Raw genomic sequence first — 22,706 nt, forward strand, 5'->3', positions numbered from 1 at the left:
TAAATCATAATTTAATTTCCAATCTATTAATCTGACAATGACATGCAAATGATTCTAATGCCTGTTTCAATTCTATAGGAGTATGTGCCATTATTACCATGTCATCTGCATATTATAGAATAGGGATATGTCTATGTGCAATTTTTGGAGGGTGAAACACATTTTGCTCATTTGTGTTGCTGAGTCATTAATGTAAAGATCAAATAATAAGGATGGTAAAGCCTGAAATAAAACTAAAATTGTTCTTGGATTTCTTTCATTCTTTTTTTTATTTATTGACTTTTTTCTATCTGCTTTCTTAGATGATATGCCAAAATTTTACCAGGTTTGTTTGCATGTTTAAATTTTCTCTGTTTCAAAAAAAGTGAGTTTCTTTTGCATTTCTTCTGTTTTGAATAGATCTAATTGGGTTTTTAGATGCTTAATCTCCTTTAATATTTTCTTATTCTGTGAAGTTTTATGTTTTTCTGTCTTTGTGATTTTTTTTATATTTTGAAGTTTATCTCTTTTTTGTTGTTTAGATGCTATGGCAATTAATTTTTTCATATATACTTTACTTGCATCCCAAACTGTTTTGATTGGCATACTCTCAGTTTTATTGATATTGAAAAATTCATCTAAATCTTCTTTGTACTGTTTCACAAAGAAGTTATACCATTCTCCATCTTCTTTGTCCATTTCTGCTGGACCTTAGTAGAAGTTCAAGTGGGTTATGATCTGCAAAAAATCTGTGCTAAGATGTCAATCTTTTCAATGTTTGTAAGTGATGTCTTTGTAATCCAGCACATATTGATTCTTGAGTGCGATAGATGCCAATGTGAACAGTATGTATTGGCTCTCATTTTGGGATTTTCACCATGAATCAATTAGTTTCAGTATGTCCACATATTGAAACACATACCTAGATAATCTGCCGTCTTTGACTATTTTAGACCTATCCATGTTTGGATCTAATACCGCATTTCATATCTCCAATTAATATTAATTCATCCTCCTGAAAATATAGAATACCTTGGAAGAGTTTCTCAAAAAACTTTTCTCTTGTTTAGTGCGTGTATTTATAAACGCATGCTTTGCCATCTGTCATCTTTTCCTCTCCCTTCACAGGGAAAGTGAAGGAGATCCATAAGCATTAGGCTTTCTTCAGGTTTTCTCACCCAAACCACAGCAGTTTGATTCTTCAGCTCACTATTTCAGAACAAGCAGAATGGCTTTTTAAAAAATGCTGATCGTGTATTACTGCAGCGAAAGACCCAGTGAAACCGACATAAAATCGGTCAGGTCTGACAAAGTTATGCTAGAAGAAAAAAGGCAAAAAAAACCCCTCCAAAAAAAGGCAGCAGGCAACCTCCCCAAATGCCTAGCACCATGGGAGAAACCATTCTGAAGAGTGTGTAGGCTGAATGATTTCAGTTTTGTTTACTTTGAGAATCCATTCCTGAAGTGGCTGACATAGTAATGTGTTTAGGTTATTGAGATGCAGTGTTTTTCTTTAACCAGATTTTCTGTTTGAACTTTCCAGCATCCCCTGGAATGTCTGTAACAACTTTCATATGCTTTGTACTCAATCATTTGAATATACTTTTGATGATTCTGTCATAAAATGTATGTACTTTCCTTAGAGTATTACAAGCTTTGTATTCCATGACAGCAATAAAATAGCCTGTTGACAAATAGAGCAAATACTTTCCTTGCAGAGTGAAGTTTTGGACAAGAATTAGAAAAATACTACGGTATAAATCAGAGCTGGTCTGCTGAAAAATATAGGCGGGGAAAATTTCTAAATACAAAGATTACTGTTACTCCTTTGCTATTTGTACGTGACAATGGTTCCAATCTCATTGTAGTTGCACATAAGGAAGTTCATGATTTTGAAGTTTGAAGACTCGCTTCTTTTATTTTTATCATACCCCCATCTCCTAGGTAAGTATCTGTATATGGAGCATGGCCATCACTGGCAATCATTGTTAGTTGCCTTCTATTTAGTATTGTCAGGAGTATTTTAGTAGTATTGGTTGCATGAAATTTTGAAATTGGCCATTTGATTTGCTGGACAGTGCTGGCTTGCATTCCTTGAGAACTATAAAACATTAAATAAGTTTTATAGATAGAAAGGCTTGCACAATATGGTAAATATGGTATGTTGAAGAGCTCCAGGTTAGGTAATGGATTGTAATTGATAGGGGAAAAACCACAGTATGATAGCCAGGTTAACTTTTTAATTCTTCTCAGAAATACTCAGGATAGTTGAATGTAATAATATGAAAGGTAATGTGAGATGGGCTTGTTTAAATCTCATGAGCTTTTGTAGGCAATAGCCTAAAGGATTTGGTATCCTACAAAATTTCATGCTAAATAAACCCATTTGCCTTAGAAGTGGGAGAGTTGGATCTGTAGCCAAAGATTTTATCAATGGTTTCAGCATTTAGCACCACCTTCTCTGTCCATTTGTCTCATTGGTTTGCTTTCTCCATAGTAATTTCAGAGGGGGTAGCCTTCCAACTGAAAAAGTGAGCTCTGACTCATGAAAGCTTGAAAAGGTGCAGAAATTAGCAACCAAAACGATCACGAGGCTAGAGCAGCTGCCCTGTGAGGATCAGATAAAACACATAGGGCTGTTTAGCATAGACAAAAGGCAATAAGGGGAAGATATGATAGAGGTTTACAAAAACATGCATTCAATGGAGAAGAGTGAACAGAACCTGAGGTCATTCACTGAAATGAAAGGGCGGGAGGTTCATGACAAATAACAGGAAGTATTTCTTCACACAGTATAGTTAATTTATGGAACTTGCTGCCACAAAATGTAGTCATGCCTGCCAACTTGGGAGGCTTTAAAAGGGGAGCGGAAAAATGGTCTATCAATGGCTACTAATCATAATGGACATCCTCTCCCTCCAGTACCAGAGGAAGTATGCCTCTTTAAATCAGCTGCATGGACAGGGGAGCACAGGGAGGAGGATGCTGTTGTGGGCTTCCTAGATACAGTTGGTTAACAATGGTGTGAGCAGAATGCTGGGCTAGATGGGCTTTGGTCTGATCCAGCAAAGCTCTTGTTATGTTCTCATGCTTGAAGAAATTTTATTAATCTATGGTGTTGTTGGACATCTGTTTTATTTTACTTTCTATTTCTTTGCAACTTTCTTATACTCATGTCACGTGGATGCCTTCCTCTGTTTAAAATCTTCAGCCACACTCCATCACTGGGCATGTATCTTTGTCCCTCCCATTTCAGCTAGTTTCTTTAATTTACCATTTTTTCACCCACGTTGCCTTAATTTTGACTACAGAAAGCCTTGATATTATTTTTAAATTTTTACAAGGTCAAGTGCACTGACCATTACCTGATGGCTTTCTTTCTAGGTAAGTACTGTTCAAGCTTTACTAGCTCTGGGTTTATAAAGGTCACTTGAACTCCCGAATCTCTCCAGCCAAAGACTTTGGCATTGTTCATTTCAGCTGGTTCCATATATTCATTTGTAATCCCTTGAGGCACCATCCATGCACTAGATACATGAGAGGTTTCCACTTTAGGAGGATTTGCTTTTCTCCCCCCTGGGTGTTTTTAACCATCTCTACTTGTGTAACTACATTTAGTTCCCTCTCAGGTCCTGAGTTATTTTTCTTTACTAATTTGGGACAATTGTATCTTAATGTATTGTCGAAGGCTTTCACGGCCGGAATCACTTGGGTGCTGTGTGGTTTCCGGACTGTATGGCCGTGTTCTAGCAGCATTCTCTCCTGACGATTCACCTGCATCTGTGGCTGGCATCTTCAGAGGATCATGATCCACCAGCCACAGATGCAGGCGAAACGTCAGGAGAGAATGCTGTTAGAACACAGCCATACAGCCCGGAAACCACACAGCACCCAAATTGTATCTTGCTCTACAATTTCTCTACAATTTTCTCTATTTCTCTACAATTAAAGTGCCTCAGTTCTTCAGGTTCTCTTCTAGTCTACCGTGTGGTGGGAGGGGAGGAAGGTGTTTAAAGTAGTTATCAGGTGTGATGGGTTTTTCATTGCCCTCTACAGGAGTGATTGACAGGCTATTTGACAGCCATCTGTGTGTCACATTTTTAAGTCTTATATGACCTGTCCCAGCATAAAATGGCATTTTAGCCTCAGAACATTGTCCTTTCTTACACAAAAAGTGTATTCGTTTGTTACAGTGATTATCATTGGCAACTTCAGGACAATCTTAAATCACAAAGTTACCAATGGTCCTGTGAATATGAGTGAAGTGGTTTTTCTTGGTAGATCATGATTAATGGGGGAATAACTAATTACTATACAATTGAATCATCTTAATGCTTTTTTACAATACCCAGCTAATTTCATATTGCAGAGGCATGGTGGTTATCTGCAAGTTCCTGGGCAAATAATCCAAAGCCTTCCTGATGCAGAAAACTACCAAGTTTTTGTTTGTTTGATGTATGTTACATCCCTATCACAACAAATAGTTTTAGCATATGCAGAATTTTATAGTCATTTACAATATATCTTACAGAAGAGGTTTGACATCTGTAAGCAGCTTAATGGTCTTAAAATTAATGGAGGACACATGCAAGTTAGCAACATAACACTTTATTCCTACTAGACACGTTTTAAAAAAGGATCTGTCAGAGATGTTTGCCAAGGTGAGGAAGCTGGAAATACTGGAAGAGTATAAATGTCTATGCATTTAACTTTCTGTCAATTGGATTTAAAACTAAATTTTAAAAATTAAAATGCATTCAGCTATACTTGTCATATCTCATCTTTCAGCTTTTGACAATTAATGCTATAAAGAAAGGCATTTTTGTTTATACTATAACATGAAAGAGCTGATTCATTCTTTATGGTGGCAGCTGCAACTTTAAGAAGTAGCAAGCGTACTCCAAAGCCAAATCTACAATTTTCATGACTACATGCTATGTTTCATATGTTCCTCTAAAAACCTGAAACATTTGCTTGGAAGAGTATGAATCTGTTGATACATTGAGTAATCCTCTTCCTGACATGTTTTGTTTTTATTTAACAAACAATAAACTAGGGCTTGATCCTGTCAAAGTATTCCCAGCAAGAAACATGGTGTAAGGTGTGGAGGGAGATATATGTCTGCAAACGGGCAGTAGACCTCTGCCAGGAAGCTGAAATCAATCACAACTCAAGTGTTTGGATACGTGAATCTCTCCCTCATACTTTACAGCCATTTTTGTTTGTAAGTTTGGACCTTCTTTTTCATGAGAATCATTGAACAGACTTAAAAGTGCATTTCATGTCACATAAAAATTATTTTCTGTCAATAGGCATTTATGATGGAAAAAATTAATCTTATGTATTTATGTAAGAGAACTTACAGATCCTTCCTTTCCTATTTTAAATCCAGTCTGTCCAATGGGAATTAAAAATAAATCTGTAACAATATAATGAAAGTAGTGAAAATACCTTCATAATCACAAACCATGTGCACAGTAAGATCTCTAGAAAAACCTTGCTTCTGTTACAAATTAGCAAAATGCCTTCTGAAAAAGAATTGCCTTATGTTCCTTTTTTTTAAAGAGACCTTCATTTTCTCAAGTAAGCTATCCCACAAAGTAAAGACACACAAAAAAGCAGGATTTTCAGCCTTTAGGTCAGGAACAACCAGACTTATCCTGGGGAGTCAGTTTTATGTAGTGGTTAAGAGCAGGATTTGATTCCCCACTCCTCGACATGATTAGCAGAATGAACCAGATTTGTTTCCCCACTCCTACATTCCTTCTTAGGTGACTTTGGGCTAGCCACAGTTCTTCAGAACTGTCTGAGCCCCACCTACCTCATAGGGTGTCTGTTGTGGGGAGAGGAAGGGAAAAGGAGTTTTTAGGTTGCCTTGAGTCTCCTTAAAGGAGGAAAAGGTGGGGTATAAATCCAAACTCTTCTTCATAATTGGTGTAGGGGTCCAAATAGGAAGAGAGGGTATTTTTATCCAGTCTAGACTCTAAGCTGCTTACACATATTAAAACACCAGATAGACAGCAGAAGTTAAGGGAACCACCCCCAGGATCCCAACATAATGTCCAACCATCAAACCACCTCGGGGATCAACCTTTTAATACTATCAGAGATAGTTTAGTGTTTTGCTTTGTGGAATTTTCTGAACTGAATCTTTCTCACCTACAAATTATTCCAAATTCCCAACCAGCAATAGACATGTCCAGGCTGAAGCAGGTTCCCTTGCTTTACAGGAAGGCTTCAGTAATAAAGCCTGGGAAGATGACCAAAGTTGCCCAGTTACAAATGAGCGAAGATGCTCTGTAAGGTAGGAAAACCCGAGGTTGTGAAGGCCTTTAAAGGTTAAAACCAGCATTGTGAATTAAACTCAGTTACAAATGACTTCTGATGAAGGCTTTTCAAGGTAGGGTAATATGGTCATAGTGGCCCATTATGCGTGGAATGCTTACCTCAGGGCTCTTCTCTGTGCAGTGGGTTTGTAGTGAGGTCTCCTCATGTTTACACATGAGGAGGCACTCACTCCTTGCAATGGAGCTTTCCTTCAAAGAACTCTCATGGGCCTTGTTCCCTTAACTTCATCCATCAACTAATTCTCATTACACCCAGGAGCCAAGCACTCTCCGTTGTGATTGTATCAATATCTCGATTTATCAGTATGTGAATGTGGAGGTTGTTGTGAGTGAGCTTCTTTTCTGTGACTTGAAGGAGCTGGTAACATGGAAGAGGGGCTAGGGGGAAGACATGAATGGCAGTGCAAGGAAATGGGTGTAATTGGAGAAAGGATGTCTGGGGCAAGGCTGCACTCACTGGCAAATCTGTCCCGCTCTGACGGTGAAGCAAATTAAAACCATGATAGAAGAGGTCTCTCTTGCCATGGAGAGAATGGAAAGCGAAAGCAAGGTTTGTGGAAATACGTCTGTACAAGAAATTTTGCTGCAACAGACATTCGTTCCCACCATGCAGCAGACGGCTTGTTCATTGAGTTCATCTTGTCATTGTGTAAATCCAGTCAACAAATGGACATACTACAGTCGTCCAACCTTGAATTTACAGTAGCCTGGAGCAGTCTGCCCAGATCAGCTGAATCCTGCAGAAGAGCTAACATGTAAATAGAAGAAGACACTCCTAGGAACGGCTCCATTTGTTTCTATAGCAACAGAACTGACTGCAGGAGCACCTAGAAATGTAAGATGTCTGGAAATGTTGAAGCCATAGAGGAAAGAAATGGGATAGGAGTGGAAATATTATTATACAAGAATCCCGAGAAATATGCAATGCTTACCTTCCTATCGAACCGAAACTTATTTTACTGCTTTAACATCGTAAAATGCATCTCCTAGTTAATGTATTAGATTGTAGTATTTGACAAATATATGGAATTTAAAAGTATACATGCTTAATATTTATTAGGAAAACTACATTCAGTCCTTCAGAAAGAGCAGGCACATTCATTTTTCGTTTTCAAAGCCATATCCATGGGCTTAATAAGGAACTTGATTTCAGCTGTCATCTAAATGAAGACAAGATCCTGAGTCATCCAAGCATACCTGTAAATAGTTAAGAACAGTATATCAATTGGGAAGGTTATCTCCACCTGAAAAGAATACAGACTAGTCATGAATGTTACGTGAAAAGCGAAGTTGCTTTCTTGTGAGTATGAATTGTGTGGATAAAAAACATTATTGTTTATTTTATGAAATTGTTCTGATGATAAATATATATTACTATAGGAAAACTTCAATATGGCAGTTAAAAATTTCCAAATGAATTCCTTTAAGAAGATTTATATTGAAAGCGCTATTACACGAAGGCATTTGGATGAATTTGGATTCTTTGACAGGACATTGACGGAGGTTCCCCCTTGCAGAAGAGCGCTTTCTATGGGGGCTCCGTCCTGTGCCTGTTTATCACAAATTATTTTTTCGTGGAGAGTGTTGTATGAACTTTATTGTTGTGCTAATTAACTTACGAACTCTGAAAAAACTTTCATAAAAAGCTGTACGATGAAATGTCTAAGGCCTCCACCGCCGCAGCAAGAGGCTCCTCTGCGGCCTTCACGTCTCCCGCAATTCCGGCCCGTGTGTGACCCAGCGGGGCAAGTCCGGGCGCTGGGGCGATCTCTGTGGTCAAGCCCGGACAACTGATAACTTTATTTGCTCTGCCCTGTTAGTAAACTTTATTTTGTTTATTGCACAATTCATTTTTAATTTTTTTCATACCTCTCACTGGCAAAAGTTAGGATTACAGATTGCATCAATTTCTAGCCTCTTTCTTGTGTATATTCTCAGTTTTGCTTGCACTGACTAGGCATTTTACTTCCACATATAAATATGCCAGATAGTACAATATATATGTTAGTTATGTGTTAAAGAAATAAAATAAGCTTAAAACTGGAGAGAGAGAAAAAGTATTGCATATATTTTTTCCAAAATGTCAGGTTTTCTCCTGTGGTTTTAAAACTTTTGGAAATTTTACATTTCTGTGCAAATCTGAAGCTAGACTAAAATAAGCCAAGGGCGAAAGTGTCATTGAGGTAAACTGTCAGTTGCTCTGCTTCTACCTGCTCAGTCGCCTTTTCCACAAAAGGGTGGTTCAATATTAACCTGTAATTGTCAAACCCTTTCTAAATATAGTTTCTTCAACAGTGGTTTTATCAATGCTTCTTTCAGAGTTTACGGAAAAACTCCTTTTCTTAGTGAAGAATTTACAGACTTCACAAGGAGAGAAAGTATTTTTTGCCAGAAAGTTTTCATAAGCCAAGTGGAACAGGAATGTAACCCACATGGAGCAGTTTCCACAGACTCAAGAATTCTGTCAAAGATCCAATATAAAAAATCATAAAACACTGATAAGCAGATGTTTCTGATGCCGCTGTTGCAGGATCTACCAGCAGTGTGGTATCTTGTGGCCTCCAAGTCTGACCAGATAGGAAATATTTTATCAACAAAGAATGTGGCCACAATATCACAGTTTTTTAAACGAAATTACCAGCTAAAGGCTCAGGCCTAGATTTCAAAAGCTCACAAAACAATGTTTCACAATTTCCCGGATAAGGTCCAACATACACGCACAACTCACATTGTGACTGTTGGGATGGGTATAGAGCTGTTGTGTAACTAAATGGTTCAGACAGATGTTTTGGTCAAGAGATAGAGACTGGGCAATACTATTGTGTGCAGTATTACTATCTGTTCCTGTAAGTACAATCCTTCTGTGTCATTTCCACGTTTTTTAATGTGTCTTGTCTATTTGTATACTTTGTTTCAGCTTGGTTCAGAATTCTGCTTGGTTTCAAATTTTTGCAGTCCCAATCTTATTGTGCTGTATATTTCATGTCCCACCCTGTTGACTGTAATGACTAAACACTTTATAATTCTCCTTAAGTCTCAGAACGCAGCATCACAGACCCATTCTTGTTCCCATTAGCCTTTTCAGCCTAGAGTTTAGGGAGGCAGTCTACTAGCAATGACGGCCAATTTCTGTTCCTTCAGTCTAACAAGAATCATCTCCTGGGTTAATGTTCTATTTTGCTTTAAGCCGTAGTGATTTTACAAAAGAATTACAAATGATATATCATAGATTACACTAAGAACTGAAACACATATTTAATGCATAAAAGACACTATATATAGGTTTTCTATGCAAGAGGGGTTTTTTTAGAAAAGAAACCCCAAAGCGGCTAGTAAGTTGTATATAAAATAAGAACTTCTTCACAGAAACACAAGTCATGAATTCTAAAACACAAATAAGCCTCCGTGTGACAGGTTATCTGACAATGACCTACCAGGTAGGGCAGGATACATTCCTAGGCCCAGCAGCAAGACTCACTGGTATGGAGCAGGATGGGACCTGGGTCAGGAAGGCAGGATAGTCTCAGCAACAGAGCAGTTTTTGAGGCTCAGAAGGTGTGAAGGTAGCAGGCAATTCCGGTTGTGAAATCAGTGGCAATCCAGACTGAGATGGTTTAAAACCGGGGGGCGGGGGGTGGACTGCAGATTAAGGGATTGCTAATGAGAAGGGAGAAGAGGAAATAGAAGGTACAGCATAGCACAAGAATCAGGTATGGAGGTAGAGCTTTAAGAAGTGAGGAAGGGGAAAGGGGAGGAAGGGAGGAATTTCATGGGATCAGAATGATATAGTAAATTATTTCATTTCCCCCTCCCAACTCTCCCCCAGCTTTCAGATCTTCAAAGTAGTGTTCCAGCCCACACAATATCTGTGGCTCACATATGGTTGACAAGTTGGAAGGCTTAAAACGTAGTTGTCAGTTATAGTGTTAGAAAGTCAAGCACAATTAATTCACTTGCTTCAGAATATAAATATAGCACAAAAGATATTTGGGGAGGAAATGCAGAACAATACAGAGTTCTTTAAGCAACTTCTGACACCGTTGGCTACTGAGAATATATCTTAATGCAGCCTTGTTATGAGAGTCGTTTCCAAATGCTGCAGTAGTAATTTGAATACAAATAGGTAATTTTATGACGATTGTATATGGTAAGTCAGTTTCTACTTTTGGAATGCAAAATCTTGGCAATATTTTAAGATGCAAGAATCAATTTGAATGTGCTTCACTGGATCTCACTGGATGGGAGCAGTATGTATGTGGATAAAATTTTCATTACAAAACTAGGATTTACTGTGTGTATGCAGGCACACACACAAACCTATTTTCCTGGCTGAAAACATTTTGTATACAGACTGTAATGAATTCTACATTTTGCTTTACCACTATAAACATTCTCATACAGAAACTGTTTGGTTAAAAAAAAAAGAGGGGAGGGGGAAGCTTGTTTAAAGTTGTATGTGCATGAAAATTAGGCTACTTACTATAAAGAAGCACATTTTCATTTTACTGTTGTAAAATGCAAATCTCAGAGTGAAAAAAATCGAGGAAAAAACTATCAGAAATTAAAAACAATAGGATACCAGTTCTTCTAAGTATTATATTATCTTCTGGTTCACTTTGTTCTCTTCTTCTACTCAGAAGAGCTGTTATCTTCTAAAGAAGCTCACACATATTAGACAAAACTTAGGAATAATTAGACAATCTGGTATGCAAAACTCTCTGGAATGTATATGTTTATGAAAAAGCCACACATACTCATTTTAAGCACCAGGGGGAAAAAAGATGATCTGAACTCAAAATTAGTTGTATGTTGAGATATATTCCAACCCAGATTATCAAGTCGTGTTAAACAACATGGCGGTCAGTCTGTGTTTGAAACTGAATTTGCTGCAGTGAAGAAGAAAAAGGTTTTGCCCAATTTAACCTAGATTTCATCCTGGGGCTTTATACTGTGCCTCTGTGCCTTTTTTTTTTTTTTGGCAGTCCCACAGAAATTCATGTGGAACACATAGGATCAAATTGCTTGAAAACTGTGCTCCTGCTTTTTTAAAAAATAAATTATATATTTCTATTGTTCTGGCAAACCTATTATAAATGACTTTGTCGTGTGTGGCCTTTAATTAAGGAGCTTTGGGTGCATAACCTGCAAATAGGCTATAGCTTTCTTTGCATGTATAAGTCCCAGATCCATTTTCTGACATCTCCAGCTAAAGTATGTTAGGTTCCAGATCTTCAAAAAGACTATTTTTGCCTGGGATTCTGGATAAGTGCTTGCCAGTTGGAAGACAATTCATTGTCATGATACCTATGCTGTCCCATATGGTACTGTGTCCATTTAGGCCTAGTTCTGAAAGGTTTTTGAAACTCAGAAATGCTTGAAGGCACTCTGTGTCTTTTCCCCATGCTGTTTTCTACCCTTTCTAGTGTGCTAAAAAGGGGGTGGAGTGCCCTTCCCTCGGTTCTTTCTGTGCTGCCACTGAGAAAAGTTTGCTACTACAAGCTCTTTCATTCCTTTCCAGCACCAAACTGCCTCATATCTGCTTCTATAGAGTGTCACATCTTGAATATGACACAAAAAGCTTTCTTCAAAAAATGTAGATCCTGTGGGTCAAAAGTCCCCCACATGGATTACCATGAAAACTATCTCGTGTGTACTGGCAAAGATCACAATGTCTCATGCTGCTCTGTTGCCAACTGATATCTAAGCCAACTGATATCTAAGGTAAGGCATAAAAGCAGCACTCTGAGGAATGGGTTTTTCCAATTCCATTCAGTAAAAAGGTCTGAGCACAGCACCAATGTCTAATATCAACAGAAAGGTCCAGTCAACCTCATCTCCCAGACTGAACCCGACCGCCTCAGCCCCAGCAAGCAGCCCCCCCATCCACACCTACGTACCCACCCACAGGAAAAGCCTTGGGTTCTGCTTCAGTGTACTCAGAATGTAGCTCCTCAGAACCACCACCAGGAAGGCTCAGCCAAAGCAATGATAGAAGTCTTCCAAGTCAAGCAAGTTATCTTCTACCCCTACCCACTCTCACCCTAAGAACTTGGTTTTTTGCACATCAACTTTGGAACAGGTTAAAGAGACAGTCCCCATTCCAAGAATATCCCCGCCATCAGGCTGCTTACAGTACTTGTCTCATTTTGTTTTGGAAGGTGAAATACAGTACTTTGAACTCCCTATTTCTTTTCATCAACTGAATATCTTTACCCACCATTTGAATCCATCAGGTCAATTGGATCTAATGGATTCTTGTTTTTTTTTATTCCTATCACTGTACTATGACTAGTCATGTCCTAAAGCAGATATGTCATCTTTCCCCAGGAGAGCAATCTTCTTCTTCAGGGGCAATTCCTGTTTGCATTTAGCAGTGTGACTCATTCAATGGCTAACTGCAGAACCAGTAAAGCAGATTCTGCTCAGTACCAGAACAATGTTAACCTTGCATTCTTATTCCACCCAATGGAGATGTTTCTGTGCATGGTCCAATGATCAGTATCTGAATCCAGTCACATGCCTCATCAAAAAGTCTTTGAGTTCCTTTTAAACCTAGTTCAAGGAGGATTCTCCTCCACATCTGCATGGATCCACTTAGTTGCCATATGTTTTCACACATATATTGAAGGCAAATCCCTATTCTCTCACAAAGTAATCCTCAAGGGATTACTATATTCATTTTCCCTGGATCAGTCTTGAGCTTCCAAAGCTAATGGGCAAACAGTTAAAACCTTTGGCTTCCTGCTTACTGCATTTCTTCACCAGGAAAACAGTGTTCCTGATTGCCATACCATCAGCCAGAAGGATCAGTGTACTCTAGGCACGGAACACAACCCTCCTTTCTGTAAACTCTTCAGCACCGAATTCTCTGAACCTCACTCCAATTCCAGCCTAAAATAACGTCCCAATTCCACCAAAACCCAGATAAACCCAACTGGTTCTACCTCCATAACCACAGGATGAAAGGGAGTGATCTCTGCATTCTCTAGATGTATGAAGGGCACTTGTTTTCTATTTGGATAGAATGAAACCTTTTAGAAAAGGCTATAATATTTTCATCTCCTTAGATCCTAATTTGTGCAAGAAACTGTCAGCACGATTCACTGATAGATGGATAATCAACTGGATTACAGATTAGCGTGAATTGATGGTCCACTGTAGCTTAACTCTCTCTATCCAAGCCCAATCTGCCTCAGTGTTTTGCAGTGTTCTCTCCATTGTTCTCATCATTATGCACCTTTACCAAACATTATTCTGCAGACATAGATGCTGTGAGTGACCTGGCAGTGGGAAGAGCAGTTCTATAGTCTCTATTGAACTGACAGCTCACAACTTTCTTCCCAACACTGGTAAGTCAGCTCACAGTTCTCCCTTGTGTGACTGCACAGGTGCCATAATATTGAAAGCAGGGTTGCACTTACTTGTAGCTGTTGTTTACCACACTGTCACCTGTGCAGCCACACATCTCTCCCTCCTGCCCTTCTGTGAGCTCTCATATGCTCTCATATTTAAAGTTGATAACTTTACCTCACTCCTGTGGTGGCAGAGAGGAACAGAGGGAAGGGCACTCTGCATCGTCTTTATCATGGTAGGGAAAGCGGGAAACAGCATGAAGGAAAGTGACAGAGCACTCTTAGGTGTTTTTAAAGTTCAGAAATATATGCAGTAAGCCTGCTTGTGTGATTGCACAGGTGATCACTCGATGAACAACTGTTACAGGTAAGTGTAACCCTGTTTGTTAAGGCAAGTTCACATGTTCAACTTTTTTGTAGTTTATATCGTATTTTATATTTGTAGGAATTTTGGTAGCAGAGAGACCTCAATAGGCGCTCATCACCCAGAGATTTAAGAGAAGTTTTGTTTCTATGATTACGACTGTTTTTTCTACTCAACCTGGTAAGCCTTACTAATTTGGGAACACCCATCATCTGAAAAAGTAACTTCATTGTTGTTGTTGTTGTTTTGAAGATAATCTGTGATATGGAAGCCCAGATCCATGCGCTGAGAGAAGAGCTTATTCAGGTGAATGCTCAGAGAAAACAACAACTCGTCGAACTCAGCCTTATCAGAGAAGAAGAAAAGCAGAGGACTGCTTGGGACCACGAGGCTGCCATGAACAAGCTGAGGGCCGACTCCGAAAAGATGGTGTTAGATTTTAAAAAGACAAGTGCTGCAGAAACGGAGATGGCTTTGGAAAAGGTAAGCCCCTTCCCAACATGTTTGTTTATTTAAGAGATTTATACCCTATCTTTCTGCCCTCATCAGGACTAATAAAAATATACATAATAAAAACAGGTCTTAATAATTTTTTTAACATCAAACAAAAATACATCATCAAAACAAAACGAAGCTGAAATGCACATACAAAAATATAAAAAAGACAATTAGAACAGGAAGGGGAGATCAGCGAGGGTTGTTGCAGACGTTGCGAGTGTGGGAAAGCAAAATGGGGAACTGAACGTGTGTACAGTGGACTATTGCTATCCACAGTGTATGTGTGTGCATTTTTCTGTCTAGCTGCAAGACAGAAAGCCACTTTAAAAAATGTTTTTAAGCTATTCTGAGGAAAAATGCTCTTCTTTTCAGAAGGAAGATAAAGGCGAGTTGCACACTCGTGTTCTCCTTTGCATTGAGAGTACATTCCCTTTAGGTTAGATTCTTAGTGATGCACACATTTTCCCCTGTTTGGAACTCACTGCGCTCTCAGATCAGATGTTCTTTGCAGTTTCCAAAAGCTCTCAATGTGTGACTTTTCCTCTCTTTACAGGGAAAGCGAAGGAGATCCATATGTGTTAGGCTTTCTTCGGGTTTTTTCGCTCCTCCTTGCCTTCCCCCACCTATATCACAATTCCTCTCACTCTTCAGGCCACCATTTCACAACAATCAGAAGGGCTTTATTTTTGTTTGCTTGTTTTAAAGCTCAAGATTGATCAACTTGAATCTCTAACTACAACTGATCGCTCTATTATAAGACTGCATTCGTGGTGGCATGTGTGTACAGCATGCAGGGGAGTGAGCTCAGGTATGATCCTTAGTACATCAGATTCCATGGGGACAAAGTAGTCCTCATACTGAGCTTGTCTTTTCTCCCTAAATTCCACCTTTCCCAGGACATAACATTGCCAGAGTTCTTTGCAGCTCCCTCCTTGCTCTTAGAGCAAATATTACACACATTGGATGTCAGGAAATCTTTCCTCTTTTATTTACAGTGTACAAAAGATTTTCTTAAAGACAAGAATTTATTTGTGGGTTAATTGGACTCAAATAAGGATTGGACAGCACCCTCTCAGTCAGTGTCGCAAGCTAACTTGTAACGCAACAACGGTGCCATATCTGTTCCCAACCAAGGCTCACTCTTCCAGGATTCAGGTTTCTTCAGCAGAATTCCTCAACAGAGACTCCCTCAACTATATCTGCAGGGTGGCTACCTGGTCAACTCCATCCACATTCATAAGGCACTATGCCATTGAAGTGGATTCCAGGAACAGGCAGCTGTAGAAAGAGTGGTGCTACAATCACTTTTCCTCTGATCAGCCCACACCCTCCTACATGGTACGTGAGCTTGCTGTTCTCTCATGTGGGATTGTACAGAAGCCACAGACTTGCCTGTAACGGTTGTTCATTGAGTGGTCTTCTATGCAAGCACACATTCCTCCCTGCTGTGGGTTGCTTGGCATCAAAGAGTGAGTCTCCCTCACAGCTGCTGAAGGAGGACTAAGGGAAGAGCGCTCCGTGTGGTTTGGGTAGCAAACAGCCGCTCTGGATGGGAGGGGGAGGAGAACTCCAGCAGAAAGCTCTATAGAGCTTGAGAACTCCTCTCTGCAGCTGACCTGCACATGCCCAGGCCCATGTGTGTCTGCACAGAAGACCTCTCAATGAACAACAATTATAAGTAAGTTCAATTTTTGTTGTTGTTCACGTAAAAGAATGTGTTCAAATGGCCTTAAACCTGATATACATACTGACCAACATTCAGCTGTTCAAATGCTTTAGCCTGCAATATACTACAAGATGAATTGGAGCAAGCAAATGCAGCAGTTTGCATATACGGTGGAGTGGTCTTTGTGAAACTGACATTTCATTTACCTGCATCAGGTTCTTGGTCTATAAATTTAAATAGCATTCTAAGGATTATGTTGGAAATCTGCCAGCCTGAAACTATTAAATGGCTGTGATCAACAATTCAAAATCTTTTTTGAATTTAAAGAAAGCTGCACTTGGCATAATTATTTTAAGCCAAGGTCAGAGAAAGTATTTAAAGCTTTGAAATTTATAATTAAAGGATTAATATTAACTCATGAAGACGTTGTCATTTTTGCTTAAAAGTTGAATTTGAATCTCAATTATTTTCTTTCTTTGATCTTTTTAATATTTAAAGCATAGCAAAAGAAAGAGTTAGCTTGTCTCAAAATTAAAGTTATATTGTTTTACTGTATAACTCTAACTTTTTAGATAACTTGTTTCTTTAAAATGTATAACTAAAGTTCCTGTCCGCTGAAAATGAGGGCTTTTTAAAAAGCATATTGTGGGTATTAGTGAAAATGGGGCCAAAAATTTGCATTTTTTTCTTAGCACATGCAATAAACAGGCTGTCTTCTGACTATAATGATACTGGTATAACTAGTAAATATGTACAATGTTGATGGTGCTTTTTTAAAAAAAAATGACATTGCATTTCTGGGGATTGTATGGACAAGAGACTCCCAGTTCCTTATTCTCCCTGTCTACTGCTGGACAATTCTGGCTCTTCTTGAGTCACCCAGCTTTTTTCTGATTTGGGCTGCATCCACATTGCGGTAACTTAGGCTGACCAGCCGTCCCGCTTTTGGCGGGACCGTCACGCCTTTGGACAATTTGTCCCGCGTCCCGCGGGTTCTACAAATTGTCCCAATTTTGGGGAGGCTGCTGCACTGCCTTGGGGGCGCAAGGCAGTGCGGCAGTATTCTCCCCGTCTTTCGGTCAAGAGCGCATGGCCTTCTGGGGCTTGCCATTTGCCGCTCTGTCACAGGGCGGCAAACGGCGAGCCCCAGAAGCCCCTGCGGTCACACGCGCACGCAGCCGCCTCCCCGTTTCGGATCACAAAGGTGACCATCTGGTCACCTTACGGTAACTCCCTCTTTGCATCTACAGCAAATTGGCCCAAAGCACCAGTCTTTAAAAGCCTAGATGTCCAGATTAAGATGTGTTTTACCTCAGTAGATGCACTCAGCCCTAATTTGTGTATCTCCTGCAAACAAGGAGTTTCTCTACCTGGAATAATGAGCTAAAGAAACTCTTCTTTTCCCCTGCACATTGCTGCTATTTACTTAAAGGTGAACATTTCTCGTTGATTGTTCTTGCTTAGCTGACTATCCTACTTTTAGTAGAGGCTTCGGAATATTTTATTTTGACGGAGGCCTCTCTGAGGCCTCTTTCCAATCTTAAGTTTTGCACAAGGTGCCTTCAGCTCAGACATCATCATCCCATACTATATTTTACATTGTCACCTAAAAATCTTCTTCTCGTAACAAGCATTGGTAGAAGTTATCCTGTGTCAACCTCAAAGAATGCAGGATGCTATAAGTAACAATTTAAAATAAGCACATAAGGGAATCAAGAAAAGGCTTCCTGAGCCAGTCTCAAATGTTTGTTTTTTGTGTAAATCCAATTTTCTTGTTGTTTAGATATTCATTCATGTGCAGCTGGATCCCACTGGCTAAAATGGGATTTGGGCATGCATGTCTTTCTTTGGATTGGTCTTTGTCATATGTAATATGTCTGATTTAGTCATTATTTTCTACATAGTCCCCTTACACTGAACCCAAAAACAATTCTCTGTGACCTGATAACTTGGCTTTGTTTTACTACAGCTTGATGCAAATATAATGCAACTGATCTCTACCAAACATTAAGAGATCAGGCTCCTGTCATGCATTTGTGTATTCTCATTTTCACTTTGCTTTCCTTGTAATGAATAGTTTTGACTACATTTTACTGTTACAACTGCTCCTTTAACTCAGATTACCACTAACCAGTGATTCTAGGCATAGGACCATCTTTGCAAACAATTTCTTATCCCTGGTTAAATATTATGTTATGTCTATACCAGGCTAGTGGCTTTTGATCAGCTCTAATACCAGCTATAATACTTGGAGGGGATAAGCACATACAGATTTTTAAAAGTCAAATGACTATTTATATTATGGCAGTACTAATTTAAATATTTTTTAAAATTAGATTTGTACACAGAATTAAGGTTGCTCCTTCTTAAAACACTTTTTCATAGTCGATAATGTTATAGTGATTGTTTATCATTTCAGTTCTACCCAACTACAGTTTTAAAAATAAACCTGCTAGAACCTAGCTATTCATCCTACAGAGGTTCTAGCTGGACTGAAGGGCAAACATGGAACAATATAACCACATGTGAAAGGGAGAGGGAAAGGGGTGATTTGTAACAAAGGTTATGCAGATAGAAAATATAGTTTTCCACATTTGCCTTTTCCCTGGAATTATACCACACACACACCAGTTGCTTACACCTCTACCCATATTCTGGACCTCATATTTACTTTCTAGATTTTGTCCTAGATACTTTCTAGTATCTATTGGTGCCATGACACCTGCTGATACTTTTTTTGATGCCTGTCAAGTGTGTTTAGAAAGTTAAGTGTAGCCAGGTGGGGTTCTTTCCCAGAAGGGCTTCTGATTAACCTTTTGAGATCTGATAGGTTGTGCAAAATTTAAAAAAAACCTTGCTGAGCGGGCAGGTGCCAACGCAGCATACAGATCATCACTGTGTGACTGAACGCAAGCTGTGGCAGCTATTTTGTGTCTCAATCTGTAGCAGCCATTTTCTCGCTGTGCCCACCAGGCTGTGCTGGAATTCCAAAGGTGCTCACAGGATAGGGTCCTTTGTTCTAGATCCGGTCAAGTAACTTTGCAAGGGTAGAAACAGATGCGGGGAGGAGTTTCAAATTAAAAAGCAACCAGTAGAAGATAGGACAAGACTGTTTCGTAATCCTTCTGTACTTCTCTGGTCTCTTGCATTATCCCACCCTTCCTTCAACTCAGAGGTGATATATATGGTCCTTCCAACCTTCATTTGATCCTCACAACAGCCCAGTCAAGTAAGTAAAGCTTAGCTGAGTTATTCACTATGGTGAATAACTCGGGTCAGGTCTCTTCCTCTTGGACAAATGCCTCTATTATCCCCTTATTTTAAAAAAGGTGATCACCTGCCGGTGAATTATAGACCAATCAGCCTTTTGGCGATTTCTGGCAAACTGTATGCCGAATCACCTTCTTTCTTGGATCTTGGCGGAAAAGATCATTGGCATTGAACAGAAGTCCACCTTAGATCATTGCCTGATTTGAGTATTCTCATCTCAAAATATGTGCAGAAATATGTCAATCCAGTCTTTACATAGCCTTCATAGACTTAAAAGGGGCATTTGATTCTGTTGACAGGAACCTCTTGTGGTCTAAATTGATGAAACTTGAAATGGACCCCAGGCTTCTCATGTTAATCATGTCACTGCATAAAAATCCCATCTGCCAAATTAGAATCAATCCTTTAAGCCACTTAACCCCCAACATCATTGTCTCCCAGGGAGTCAAGCAAGGTTGTGTGTTAGCCCCTATATTGCTTAATCTTTTCATGAACGATCTTGCCCCAACCCTGAACAGCATAAATTCTCATTGTCCTCATTTGGATAATGTTCCGGTCTCAATCCTCTTATATGCTGATGATGTGGTTCTGCTGTCCTGCTGAAGGGTCGGCCTCAAGAATTTACTCTCAAATGCAACAACTACTTCATATCTAATTAACTTTAAATCAATCCAACAAAATCCAAGGTCCTGGTTTTCTCAAATGCTTGAAATCCTATGATTTGGTCTACTCAGGGCTCAGTTATCGAGGAAGTCAGATCCTTCAAATATTTAGGGGTTATCTTCCAACATAAGCCTAACTGGGCTAAACATAGAGACAAGACCTTGAACATAAGAACATAAGAACAAGCCAGCTGGATCAGACCAGAGTCCATCTAGTCCAGCTCTCTGCTACTCACAGTGGCCCACCAGGTGCCTTTGGGAGCTCACATGCAGGATGTGAAAGCAATGGCCTTCTGCGGCTGTTGCTCCTGAGCACCTGGTCTGTTAAGGCATTTCTCAGATCAAGGAGGATCAAGATTGGTAGCCATAGATCGACTTCTCCATAAATCTGTCCAAGCCCTTTTTAAAGCTATCCAGGTTAGCTATTCATCACCACCTCCTTGAAGGGTAGCAAATGTGCCTCTGCTCCTGTTCTGAAGTTATTTACCCTTAATGGCGGCAGTTTCATTCCAGTTTCCTTGAAAGTATTCAACACGAAAGTGGTTGAGTATCTAATGAATGGGGTTCCTATATGGATCTACGCATGGAAATCCAAGCTTGAACAGTTGCATCCAGCTTCTTATATAAAATCTTTGGAGTTCCACACTGTGTCCCCTATGCAGTCTTTTGCCTTGAGGCAGGACAGCACTTTTTGGAAACCAGGGCGTGGGCCGCAACTTTCAAATTTTGGGTGCGCCTCTGTTTTCATTCTGACTCTCATAGCCTGGTCCAACTTGTGATGCATGAACTCCAGACCTCTGACTAGTGGATGTTAATCGAGGCTAAGATCTCCTTCTTGGGCCTTTCCTGAGACTCCTTGCTTATTCTCACCCCAACAAGGTTTATCTTCAACTAAAAAACAAATTATTTGAGCAGGAATATCAATATCTTTTGAGCAAGACACAGAGTTCCTGTTCACTCTTGTACTTTGGGATTATTCCCCAAAAGCTCTGTGTTGCCATTATCTGAACCAACTTCTTAATCATAAACTCAGATGTGTATTTTCAAGAGCAAGATGCAATTCTTTTCCATTGTCACTACTTCAGGGCTGGTTCTCAAATATCCCTCGGCATTATCAACACTGTTCTTTCTGCCCTTCCCACTGTTCTGACTCCCTTGAACACATCTTGCTCTTCTGCCCTAAGTACAACAGCTTTAGGCCCGACTTCTCTGCCTTAATCACGGTTGGGTTCTCAGATCTTCCTATCAACACAAAGATGACTTTTTTGCTCAACAATCCCAAGGTCAAAATAGCTGAAACAGTAGCCAAAGTTTTGCTGCATGTTTTGAACTACCGTATATACTCGTGTATAAGTCAATCCGCATATAAGTCGAGGCACCTAATTTTACCACAAAAAACTGGGAAAACTTATTGACTCACGTATAAGTCGAGGGCGGGAAATGCAGCAGCTACTGGTAAATTTCAAAAATAAAAATAGATACCAATAAAATTACATCAATTGAGGCATTAGTAGGTTAAATGTTTTTGAATATTTATTTCCAAGAAAAACAGTAAACTAGCTCTGTAAGCCCTGATTTTCCCCTTAAATCCTTTCAGAAGGGGGGGGAAGAATCTGGGGAAAATTTGAGGGTGCCTATCAGAGGAAGAATGTTTATGTTAGCAGTACCAACATTTCAGAGTATCTTTAGGAGACTCTCCTGATGATACCAGCCAGGCTTGGTGAAGTTTGGTTCAGGGGGTCCAAAGTTATGGACCCTCAAAAGGGTAGCCCCATCTACTATTAGTTTCCATTGGAAACAATGGGGGATGGGAGCAGCCACTTTGGGGATCCATAACTTCGGATCCCCTGAACCAAACATCCCCAAACCTGGCTGGTATCAGCAAGAGATTATAATTCGAGGGGGGGCTTTTTCAGCACAAAAAAATGTGCTGAAAAATTAGACTTATATGCGAGTATATACGGTAGGTTGCCTTGGCTCCTGTTCACATTAGTTTCAATGTTCTTTACTGGATTTACTCTTCTTTGTCCCTATGTTGTATATGCCTAGTAAAGATCTCTGAATCTGAACCTAAGTAAAGCTGAGAGTGTAACTAGGTCCTAGTCTGACACTCTAAATGCTACACCATGCTGATACAAATCACACCTTCTCAAAAGCACTTTTCTTACATTCTTTCTTACATTCAACTGTAGTATAATGTGTAGTATATCTTCTTGTGCAGGCTGTCAAGTAAACCATTGGTCATCCAGGTGTTACATAATATATATTTTGTGTACATTTTTAAGTTTGTCAGACATTATTAAAATAAAAAGATAGGTTACAGCTTTAAATGGGTGCAGATGTGAGTTTTGGCTTAATATATCTATTAGTAACATTCATCACTCGTATGTACTTGGCAATGAAAATGAGCATTCAGAACAAATGACCTTGATAAATCGCCAAACTAGATATTATGTTCTTTGGAGAGTCAAGTCTGGGTTCCCCGGACTTGACTCTACCTCTGTATTCACAGCCCCACAGCAGCTGCAGTGACCATCTGTTTAATTGTGAAAGACAGCCCCTTTGAGC

The 22,706-nt window shown here is 39.5% G+C and overlaps 1 protein-coding gene across 6 annotated transcripts in view; it reads left to right on the top strand.

Moving 5' to 3' along the window:
- Positions 1-22,706, top strand: part of CEP112 (centrosomal protein 112) — a 282,423-nt gene that overhangs the window by 169,205 nt on the left and 90,512 nt on the right. For all 6 annotated transcript variants that reach the window (XM_048491015.1, XM_048491020.1, XM_048491019.1 and 3 more), the window contains one exon: positions 14,295-14,525. In XM_048491015.1, coding sequence (XP_048346972.1) covers positions 14,295-14,525 — 231 coding nt within the window. The remainder of the gene's footprint in view (positions 1-14,294; positions 14,526-22,706) is intronic.

This window comes from Sphaerodactylus townsendi, linkage group LG03 (assembly GCF_021028975.2).
Source record: "Sphaerodactylus townsendi isolate TG3544 linkage group LG03, MPM_Stown_v2.3, whole genome shotgun sequence".
NCBI lineage: Eukaryota > Metazoa > Chordata > Lepidosauria > Squamata > Sphaerodactylidae > Sphaerodactylus > Sphaerodactylus townsendi.